The 11,410-nt window shown below is 50.4% G+C and overlaps 1 protein-coding gene across 1 annotated transcript; it reads left to right on the forward strand.

Moving 5' to 3' along the window:
• Positions 1–932: 932 nt before the first annotated feature.
• Positions 933–2,972, forward strand: RHOV (ras homolog family member V). Its single transcript, XM_080667021.1, has 3 exons — positions 933–1,224; positions 1,397–1,455; positions 1,657–2,972. The coding sequence occupies exons 1-3, from the start codon at positions 1,017–1,019 to the stop codon at positions 2,098–2,100; spliced, it is 711 nt and encodes a 236-aa protein (XP_080523147.1). The 5' UTR covers positions 933–1,016; the 3' UTR covers positions 2,101–2,972.
• Positions 2,973–11,410: the final 8,438 nt, after the last annotated feature.

Consider the following 11,410-nt stretch of genomic DNA (forward strand, 5'->3'; position numbering starts at 1 on the left):
AATGGATAGTGGGGATCCTACCACTCTCCCTGCAACAACTCATGAAGGACACATTTTGAATGATTTTTGTATAGGCTGAAATGAAAGACTTCCTTGGAGTTTAGAGAAAGGATTCTGGGCCTCATGTCACTTGGTGGTGTGGCTACAATGGAGATGAAATTAGCATCAGGTTACTCCTCACTTGCTCTCCTGGTGACCTCCGTAGGCCACCTGCCATATCTTGTCTGTCTATAAACTCCTTCTAGGGTAAGGACAGTGGGTGGCCCAGAGTCGCATGTGCTGATGATGAAGAAGAAGAAAATATATTAGGGGCATTTCGGACTTAGAAAATATTCAAATGAAGAATTGTACTTGAAGATCTCCCAGCTGGGCTCTCCAACACCCGAAGTTCCTTTAGCAGCGCAGAGTGGTGTTTAAGGCCTGCCTTCTGAGGAAGCTGTGCCCCGAAAGGGAGTACAATACATTCCTGACTGTTGTGTTCACGCTTGAGTGTATTTTCTGCCTCTTCATGATCCATATATTTTTAAAAATCATTCTTTAATTAATAAAATTATTTCCAGACTTTTTATACCCGTACAACCATATTCAGGTTTGTTTTAATTTGAATACGTTTCATTTGAACTAGCTGCACTTGGTGTTCCGCAACAACTTGCTTCCTCTTCCTAAAGATACATCCTCCATATCTTTCTCTGACAAAACACCTAGACCTGCCTCATTTTGGCGATTCTTTGTCCTTGTACCTGTGCGATTCTCTGAGCGTCATTTCTCCGTCCGCCTCTCTTCCTCGGGTTTGAGATCTCCGCGGAGCGCCCGCAGGGGGCGGTGCGGGAGGAGGCCCGGCGGGTGGGCGGGGTCGGGCCCAAGGGATATGCAGATGAGGTGGGCGGGGCCCGTGTATAAGGGCTGTTAGCGGCCAGCGGCGCGCCGAGCCTCGGCGGACTGAGTCGGAGGCAGCGGCGGACCCGGCTTCTCCCGGCGCAGCGGAGCCTGGTCCTGGGCTGTCCCCGCAGCGGGCCATGCCCCCGCGGGAGCTGAGCGAGGCCGAGTCGTCCCCACTCCGGGCCCCGACCCCTCCCCCGCGGCGGGGCAGCGCGACCACGGAGCTGGGCATCAAGTGCGTGCTGGTGGGCGACGGCGCCGTGGGCAAGAGCAGCCTCATCGTCAGCTACACCTGCAATGGGTACCCCGCGTGCTACCGACCCACGGCGCTGGACACCTTCTCCGGTAGGTTCTCCGGCCGCCTGGGGTGGGGCTGTGCACCTGGGGGCTGGGGCCGGCGGGCGGGCGGGCGGGAAGCCCCTCACGAGGGTGGCGAGCCGGGCCGGAGGTGGCGCTGTGAGGCCTGGTGGGCCCCGACGCCTCCCTCACTCGGACTACCCTCCGCCCCGCCCTACAGTGCAAGTCCTGGTGGACGGGGCGCCGGTGCGCATCGAGCTCTGGGACACGGCGGGACAGGTGAGAAGCTGGGAATGGCCGCTACTGGTCTGGGGGGAGATGGTCCGGAGGCTGGGAGGACCCCAGATGGATTAGGCATGGAGGAGGCCTTGGGCCCCCGGCTACGAGTCTCAGGTTTCCAACCCTATGTGGAAAGCCAATTCCCGCTCCCTGTGATGGGGAATAATCCTACTAATGAGTGACCTGGCCTTCCCATCCCAGGAAGACTTTGACCGCCTGCGCTCCCTCTGCTACCCGGACACCGATGTCTTCCTGGCCTGCTTCAGCGTAGTGCAGCCCAGCTCCTTCCAAAACATCACAGAGAAATGGCTGCCGGAGATCCGCACCCACAACCCCCAGGCGCCGGTGCTGCTGGTGGGCACCCAGGCCGATCTCAGGGACGATGTCAATGTCCTGATCCAGCTGGATCAGGGCGGCCGAGAGGGCCCCGTGCCCCAGCCCCAGGCTCAGGGTCTGGCTGAGAAGATCCGGGCCTGCTGCTACCTCGAATGCTCTGCCTTGACCCAGAAGAACTTGAAGGAGGTGTTTGACTCTGCCATTCTCAGTGCCATCGAGCACAAAGCCCGGCTGGAGAAGAAACTGAACGCCAAAGGTGTGCGCACCCTCTCCCGCTGCCGCTGGAAGAAGTTCTTCTGCTTTGTTTGAACAGCTATGGCCGAGTAGGGAGCAACAGACATAAAGCCACGGACATCTGGAGCCTGGGGTAGGGGCTACTGGCAGGGCCAGGCTACCCCATGAGACTCAGTTCCCTTCTGAACACTATGGGGATGTGGGCCTCTAACTGCCCACTCATGCCAGGTTGAGCCTAAGGCCTGGAAGAAGGAAGGCTGTAACTTGGATTTCTGTGGTTCAAGGCTTACAGAGAAATCCCAGCACTTTGATTTTCATGGGATGGTCCTAACAGTGTCACCCACCTCCAAGCAGTTTGGGATCCAATTCCCAGCTTCTTATCATGGGCCCTCAGGTCACGCTGGCTGAATTAGGACCCCCTGTGGTGGTCCCCACCTCCTCCTTGGCACAGGGGTGAGGAAGAGCCCAGGGAATAGCTGGGCATCTTGGAGAGCTGGAAGGTATCCAGCCCTATTTGGAAAGTTTGGGATGGACTGTGTAAGGTAGAAATCAGTGAGAGATCAAGAGGGAGCAGAAAACGAGGCCTTGGAGCCTTGGAGGCTGGGAAGGAGAAGGCAGATGAGAGAGCTAGGCCTGGAAGGAGTAAGAGGAGAGCAGAGAAGTGGAGCAGCTGAGTAAGGCTGATACCTGGGCTGCCCTCAACCCCCAAGGCCAGGGAGGGCGGGGCTGATCCCTGGGAAGAACTGGGTCTCAAGGCTCCCTAGGCACTGCCCAAACTGGCTGGGCTAGGAGTGGGGCAGGAAGTGAGAGGCAAGGCCCAGCAGAGGAGGGGGAGAAGCTGCAAACCAGAATCTGAAGGAAGAAGGGGCTGGGGATCACCTTTTTCTCCAAGGTCGCAGCCTAGAAGGTAGGGCCATGCAGACTGCAAATAAAGATTTAAGTTTCTGAAGCTGCCGGCTCTGTGTCATTTCTTGGAATGATCAACCCATTGCTCTCTCATAGCCCTCCTCAAGGCCCAGCAATGAGGATAGAGACTGGTTGGGTACCAAAGGACTGAGACTAGATTGAAAGGTGGGGCCTGGACTAGATGGGACAGTGTGATGGGAACCGGACTGGGGGGGCAGGTTTGGGGCTCCCCGCTTGGGGCTTAGCTGGTTCCCAGGAGAGCTAGCGTGGGAAGCAGCCTGGAAACGGGTTTCCCCAGGTGTCAGCGCCAGAGCTGCTTTCCCATGACCTCACCAGGCGGGTGGTGCCCCTCCCCTCACCCCCTCCTTTCTAGAGCACCTTGCTCAGTGCTAAGTTCTGGGGCAATCCTGAGCCCTCTAACCCTCCTTCTGGGATCCTTCTAACAGTCCTCAGGGCACAGGGGCTCAGGTTGGGGGCTCTGTTTCAGAGCCTGAGCACAAAAGGATCCCATACAGCCTAAACCTCAGCAAGTGGCCAAACTGCTTCGACTTGGGTTGATTGGACTCAGTCTTCAGCCTTGGCACTCAAAGCTCACGTAAGGACCTAGTCACAGGACCAATTGTCAATAATTTAAATAGAAATTTGGGCTCAGAAATCCTATGGGAGTGAGGATTCATTTTGTGAGGAACTTGAGAGGAGCAGGAATCCAGAGAACATTCCCTGAAATTGGAGCTGGAAGGAACTTTAAAGGGCACCTTGGCGGGGCACTTTATTTCACCCGTAAGGGAAGTGAGGCCCAGAGAAAAAGGTAATATCTCACTTGATATTACCAAGTGGCTGTAAGAGCACTTTGCACACTCTAGAGTCGGGTACATGGGTAAGTGTTATTCCTGTGGAGAGGTATTTCTAAGGCACACCTCAGACACCTGTTAAGCAACTGCTGGGCCAGGTGAGCACTCACCCTGTCTCAGTCCAGCTCCCTCTATAGGAAGTTACAGCTTGTGTGTGTATGTGTGTGAAAAAGAGAATGGCTGAGGGACAGAAATCCCAGCCAAGTGAAACCTCAGATAATCCCCAAGTTTAGTTTTAGCCAAGACTGTCCGGCTCCTGCCCCATCAGGGCGCGTCCCCCAGAGCTCCAGCCACCTCATCTCCCTTTGTGTCCTTGCCCCTTCAGGTGGAGGTGCTGAGCTGCACAGCTGCAGCCAGGTCCTGAGGGAGTCTCACACTCCAGCTGCACAGCCCAGCCTGACACATCCCCTGCTGGGGCAGAGACCCGGGTTCAAGATAGGGTCTGACATCAACCATGACCTTAGGCAAATCTTTTCCCTTCTCTGTGCCTCAGTTTCCTTATTTGCAAAATGAAAGATTCAGGACTCTGAATTAGAGGTTTTTTAAACTGCTCCAAGGGTCCTTAGATGTACCAAGGATTGGAAGAGGAAGCTTAATCAGATGACTTCTGCCCTGCCCGTCCCCCCAATCTTTCCCTTAGTCTCTGATGGTACCAGCCATCCACATCACTGTGTTTCCTCTCCTGCTGGGTCGCTGAGCCGGGTCAGAACCTCCATCAGCCTCACCCCTATGTCCCTGCCACTGACGCTCCCCACTCTAGTCCCTCCAGCACTACTGCCTTCCCTCTGGCACCTCCGACTCAAGACTGTTACCAGCTCTCATTGCCAGCAATGAACTCCCAGCTTCTCATTTCAGCGTTCAAGGCCTGCTCAAATCTGACCTAACCTGGACTAGGCCAGCCTGTCTCAGTGATTCCCACTCCCTGATTCCCAATTATTTCTTGAATTCTGACTCCAAGTCTTTGATTTTGCCAAATCCTCTAGTTTGGAAAGTGTCCCCTACTCATGCCCTGTTTCTCCTCTAGTCATCTTCCAATACTGCCCTTCTCCAGGAAATGTCTCTTACCTGTAGCAGTGGCCACACTGCTCTCTCAGCACATTGAAGACACTGAATTTGGTCATGCACTCAAGTTGTATCTCCCCAGCTACACTGAGAGAAAGTCCCACTCATGCCTCTGTGCTCTCACAGGTTCTTGGGCTCAAGCAATATTTGCTGCTGGGTTTTAAGAGCTTAAGATAAGAAGCCAACCAGTTCAGCTGTCACTGAAGCCTGGGAAAGGCCTAAGAGCATGGCTTTGCTAGAAATGCCTGTGCAGGACCAAAGGAATTTACCTCTGGTTCCAAACCCTGCTCCTGTCTCTCTATATAACACAATCTCTCTCTACATTTTTTTTTTTTAATTTTAGAGAGAGAGGAACAGAGAGACAGACAGAGAGAAGACATCAATTTGTTGTTCCACTGATTTATGCATTCATTGGTTGATTCTTGTATGTGCCCTGACTGGGAATCGAACCTGCAACCTTGGACAACGATCTAACCAACTGAGCTACTTGGCCAAGGCTCTCTACTTTTCTGGTACTGTTTTTATCTCTATCTCTCCTTTCTTTGCTTAGATTAACTGTTTTTTTACATATACATTTGTACATATGCCCTTATCGATGTAAAATTTTTAACGTGTGTAACCAACCCTTAGTGGATTTTAAATATGTATTTAGTTTTTCCATATAAATACTCAGAAAAAATTGGAAAATTCAAAGAATTAGAAGATCAAAAATTTACATAGTGTGAACTCTCAAAGATAATATTTTTAATATGGTTTTAAAAAATATATTTTTATTTATTTCAGAGAGGAAGGGAGAGGGAGAGATAGAAACATCAATGAAGAGAGAATCATTGATTGGCTGCCTCCTGCACACCCCCTACTGGGGACCGAGCCAGCAACCTGGGCATGTGCCCTTGACCAGAATTGAACCTGGGACCCTTCAGCCCACAGGCCGATGCTCTATCCACTGAACCAAACCAGCTAGGGCTTTAATATGTTTTTATTTGATTTTTAGAGAGAGAGGAAAGGAGAGGGATAAAGAGTTAGAAACATCAATGAGAGAGAAACATCATCAATTGGCTGCCTCCTGCAGGCTCCCTACTGGGATCAAGCCTGCAACTCGGGCATGTGACCTGACCTGGAATCAAACTAGTGACCTCTTGGTTCAAGGGTGAACAACCAACCACTGAGCTACATCGGCCTGGCAAGATAATTACATTTTGATAAACTTTCTTCCAGTCTTTCCTAGTATGCATATTGCAAAATTTTTTTTTTTTTTTTTTTATTAATCTTCACCCAAGACACATCAATTGGTTGTCTCCCACACTCGTCCCGACCAGGGTTGGCCATCGAACCTGCAGCCCAGGTACGTGCTCTTGACCGGGAATCGAACCCAGGACCCTTCAGTGCCCAGGCCGTTGTTCTAACCACTGAGAAACACCAGCCAGGGCTGTATGCATATTTTGGAAGTATTTTTGTGACATGTTACATGTACAGTTTTGTATTTTTGCTTTTTTTCATTTAAAAATTTAACAGTAACTTAACAGTAATTTTCATGTAATTATAAATTCTGAGGCTGTAACCATAGTGTCTGTTTGCTTGCTATTTCACCCTGACCATAAATAACTTCTTCGACTAGATCCCCATTTGGGGGCATTTAGGCTCTTTAACTTTTTTTTCTATTATAAATAAGACTACATCAATAGTTGATTATTTTTTCTACCATTGGTTGGTGACAACCTACAGAAAAGATGTTATTGTCTTTGACTTAGAGACTGGGCCCAATACAATCCGAAGTTACTCTTAAAAAAAAAAAGTTTTCATTGTTTTTAGAGAGAGCGGAAGGGAGAGGAACAGATAGAAACATTGATCTACTGCAACCTGGGCATGTGCCCTGATTGGGAACTGAATTGGCAACCTCTTGGTTCAAGGGTGGACGCTCAACCATTGAGCCACACCAGCTGGGCCCAAGTTTCTCTTGAGGGAGCTTGGGTGTCCGTGTATATGCGACTTGGTGTGGAGAGGCTCTTTCTATGGAAGCATTACTAGCAGATTGCAGGTGTCCAATCAACACAAATACTAAATGACGACATTTATATATCTGTGTCCATGTGCATTTTTTTGTGTCCCTGTTTTTGCTCTTGTGTATTTAAAGAATGTATTGTCTTTGTGCAAAACTCTGAATAATCCCATATTCATGCAAGTCTGTGTATTTATGTTTGTAAATGTGGATGTCTATGTTTATAGAAGATGTGTATAGCTCTGTATGTGTGTCTGTATAGCCAGATGTCTGCCCTTAGGAGTGTGTATTATACATAATCCTATATGTATGTCTGGGCCTACATAATCCTATATATATTGGGGGCTGAGTATCTATGAGTCTGTCTGCCTAAAGTCAGTTCTGTGTGGCTGTCTTTCTCCATGTGCATCTCCTGCTGGGTGTGTGTGCTGGGCCTGGGTTGGTGTGTGCCTTGCTTGCTTTCCCCCTGGGAGCAGAATAGAGCCCAGGGCAGAGGTGACACACCCTCCCTGAGCTCCCCGTTCTCCTGGGAACCAGCCTGGGAGAGTGAGTGAGACCAAGAGCAGACTGCGTCAGGAGCTCGGGCCCCTTTTGCAACCAGCCCAGGCCCCAGGCGGTAACTGTGGCTCTCACAGGTCAGACCTGCCCACTGTGCCTGGCTGCCAGGAAGCCCGGCTCCTAGCAGGGCTATGCTGTCAGCTCCCTCCTTGGGCCTGGGCCAGATCCTCCGTGAGCAGAGCTCAGCCAGCTGAGGGGCCACATTAGTCACCCTGTGGCAACAGCAGGGAGTGACTTCCTGGGCCTGGGCAGTGCTGGCTGTCCCAGGGGACCATTGCTTTCTGGCCCTGAACGCAACTATGCTTAGGCAGCCTGATCTCCTCTATTATCCTCTTCTCTTCTTACAACTGAACTTCAAGATAGGCCAGATGGCTCTCTAAAAAGCTTCATTTATTTCTTTATTAGAGAGAAACATCCATTTGTTGTTCCACTGATTTATGCATTCATTGGTTGATTCTTATATGTGCCCTGACCAGGGTCACACCCCAACCGTGGCGTATGGGGACAGCACTCTAACCAACTGAGCTGCCCGGCCAGGGCCCAGATGACTCTTATTAGCTCCACTTACCAGGTGAGGAGACCGAAGCACAGAGCCACATCACCAAGGTGAAAGCAGAGCTGGCCTTTGGGCCTGGGTTTCCTGACCTTGAGTCCAGGCCTCTTTCTAGTGTGCCACCTGGCAGGGGTGGGGTGTGGGGGGGTCCGGCGCCCTAGAAATGGTTTTCTTAAAGGGCAAGGCTGGGAAGCATGGCTTATGGGACAGACTAGGTTGTTGTAGGCTGGGTAGTGAGGCAGAGGGAGACAGGGCTGGAGGTGGGATGTGAGGAGAGATGTCAGCACTGAATCAGGCCTGCCTTTCTAGTGGAATGTTCTCAAGCCTTTCTCCATTGGACATAGGATTTGTCCCATAGCTGGGATGACTCAAGATATTTTTGAAATTGAATGGGAGCTCTATTAATAACTTGGGCTTATGTTCACCCTACTTATAACCCCTTTGGAAGGCAGAGACAGTCATTGTCACCAGCTCCATGGTCTCCTTGACCCTCACCTGTGCCAATCTGCCTCTGTTCCCAGGTGTCCAGATGACTCCATGGCCCCTTGGTAGTGAGGGGCACCAGGGGAGCCTTTGGGCCTAGTTTGGGCTTAGGGGTCCCTGGGGCCATTTGAAGTTGGAAGAAAATCAGGCAGCACAGACCTTACTCAAGGATGCCTGACCTGTGATGGCCTCCTCCCTCAGACCTGTATTCTCTGTGGCCATGTGCTGCTGCCACTGCCCATCTTCTCTCCCTGCCCAGTACCCTGCACAGTTGGGGAAGCTAGCACAGTTTGTCCGCAGAGGTATTCCTCCAGGGACAGCAAGATCACTCTCCTGGTGAAGACAAGGGACCTGGAACTGTGTGCATTTTCTACCTATGGCACCTCCCCACCCCTACCCAATAGGCCATGTGCTGACCACTCCATCTTCCACAGGCCTCCTGTTTCAGCCTCATCCTTGACTTGCTGGGCAACTTTGGGTAAATTACTGCCTTCCTCCTAGTCCGAGTTTCTCCCAGTTATGAAGTGGGGCTAATACTCTCTGCCCCTCCCTGGCTCCCAGGGCACCTGCAGGAATCAGCAAGATAATAGCGAGGAACTGATTTAGAGGAAGCTATCAAGAGCCAAGTGAGAAGTATCAGTGCTGGCCTGTGTTTACATGGGTGTGGACCTTGGGTTCCCAGCCTCCTGGGGCTTGGGACCAGCCCTGACAGCTTCTTGGCCTGGCTTCTGGCTCCTTTGTCCCATTTCCAGAGAAAGGACAGAAACCAAACCCAGCAGTCTGGTCGTCTGGAGATGAGACATCAGAGCAAAAAATTTGGGGTTCAGGAATGCTGACATCCTGGCCAGGCTCTGTCCCCAACCACTGGCTGTGTGACCTTGAGCCAGTTACTGCCCCTCTCTGGCCTCAACGACATGGCTCTGATAGCCTCCCCCAGCTATGCACTCAGGGGCCCTAGAACCTGCAACGAGAGATAACATCATAATTTTAAGATTGAAAAGATCTTGCCATCTAGTCCAAGTCCTTTACTTCTTATAGATCTGTCTGGCAGCCACCGACTAACCCTGGTCAGCCTGATTACCCCAAGATCATAAACTGATTGCAAAGGGGATCATGCAGGAGAGAGTAAGTGGATCAGAAAAAAACCCATTGGGAAGATAACTCCAAGTGAGTTAGTCAACAAGAAGAGGCTCTGTCCTCACTGTTCTCTCCTCCCTAGGTCTGCTCTGCTTCTCTCTCACCGTAAACTCCCCACTCCTCGCCTTTACATGGCTTACGCCCAAATCCAGGATCCTGATACTCTCCACCAAGCCCAGACCCACTCACCTCCAATGTGTTTGAGCCTCATGAGAACGCACCACAACTGGAATCCTCAGAGCTAACTATATGGCCCAAAGACTACAAGATTTGTGGTTTTGCTTTGTTCCTAGCCCATTTTATGCTCCTTCTTGCTCTTTTTATTCTTTGTCCTACTTTATATTCATGTCATAATTTATAGTCCCCTTTAAGCTGCCTTTAAATTCTTCCTCAGCCCAGTGTAGCTCAGTGTTTGAACGTTGACCTATGAACCAAGAGGTCACGGTTCAATTCCCGGTCAGGGCACATGCCCGGGTTGTGGGCTCAATCCCCAGTATGCGGTATGCAGGAGGCAGCTGATCAATGATTCCCTCTCATTATTGGTGTTTCTCTCTCTTTCTCTTTTTCCCTTCCTCTCTGAAATATATATATATATATATATATATATATATATATATATATTTAAATCCTTCCTCAGTAAAGCAAGTCATAGGTAAACAAAAAATAAGATGCCAACAATAACATCAATACAACCAGTCTTCATCTGTACCTGATGGCCCCTCACCTTCTGCCTGGTTCTCCTGAAGCTGGCCCTCCTGCAGTCAGCCCTGTTACTGTTGGTGGCATTGCCACCCATCCAGACTCCCAGGACAGAAAACCTGGAGGCTCCACTGACTCCGGTTCTCCCTCTTCACAATCTTGGTACCAAGTTTTGAATTTGTCCCTTCCCCAGATCTCCAGAGCACTCGCTTCTTTTCCATCCCCACTGTTTCTATCCCATCTCAGAGTTTCATGGACTGATGATTTGTTTCTTTCTAAAATATATCTGAATACCTGCTCAAAACATAATTATTACAAAAGCAATAGATGTTCATTGTAGAAAACTTAGAAAATGCAGGTTGATAAAAAGAAGAAAACAAAAACCACCTATCATTTTATCATGAGAGAGAACACTGTGGACATTTGGGTAAATATTTCTCAGTTTTGTCTTTTTTAACTCCACAACAAAGGGCTTCTAAGTTTATTTTCTTGGTCTTCCTGATTTTGGCGCTCGGCTGATCGCCCAGGAACCACTGCAGGTGGGAGGACAGGCAGGCTCTCAGAGAGCCTGTAGGAGAGTTTGGACACCCCCAGGGCCAGCTGAGCTTCCGGGTTTGGGGCTTCCAGGCGGCACTATTGATGACAACCCCTCCCAGGGGGAGCTGAAAAGTACTTTCCCAGGCTTTAGTCTAGTTGTGGTTGGGTGGGGAAGGGAGTGGTCTTGTGCAATAGGACAAACCACTCCTCATTCAGGGCTGTTTGTTTAAGTGTGCAGGGATAGGTTTGGGAGAAACAATCCGGGTTTTGTTAGTGTTTATTTGAACTGTTAGGACAAATACGTTTTGGTGAAAACTCTCCAATATAGGGAAGGCAGGATGGGTTATAAGGGATAAGGTGATGGGAGTCCCAAAGTTGAATGTCTGGGAACAACAGGCTGTGAGGGGGCTGTGGACAGGTTAGCACCTGCCCACCTCATGAGGACCTGAATTTGCCCTAGCTGGTTTTGCTCAGTGGATAGAGCGTCAGCCTGCGGACTGAAAGGTCCCAGGTTCGATTCCGGTCAAGGGTATGTACCTTGGTTGTGGGCACATCCCCAGTGGGAGGTGTGCAGGAGGCAGCTGATAGATGTTTCTAACT

The sequence above is a fragment of the Plecotus auritus genome, assembly GCF_963455305.1.
Source record: "Plecotus auritus genome assembly, chromosome: 1".
NCBI lineage: Eukaryota > Metazoa > Chordata > Mammalia > Chiroptera > Vespertilionidae > Plecotus > Plecotus auritus.

Bases quoted from the DNA above. Each gene is read 5' to 3' on its own strand.
- RHOV (XM_080667021.1), top strand. From the start codon at position 1,017: ATGCCCCCGCGGGAGCTGAGCGAGGCCGAGTCGTCCCCACTCCGGGCC. The intron at 1,225-1,396 runs GTAGGTTCTCCG...CCCGCCCTACAG, and splicing joins GGCGCTGGACACCTTCTCCG to TGCAAGTCCTGGTGGACGGG. The intron at 1,456-1,656 runs GTGAGAAGCTGG...TTCCCATCCCAG, and splicing joins TCTGGGACACGGCGGGACAG to GAAGACTTTGACCGCCTGCG.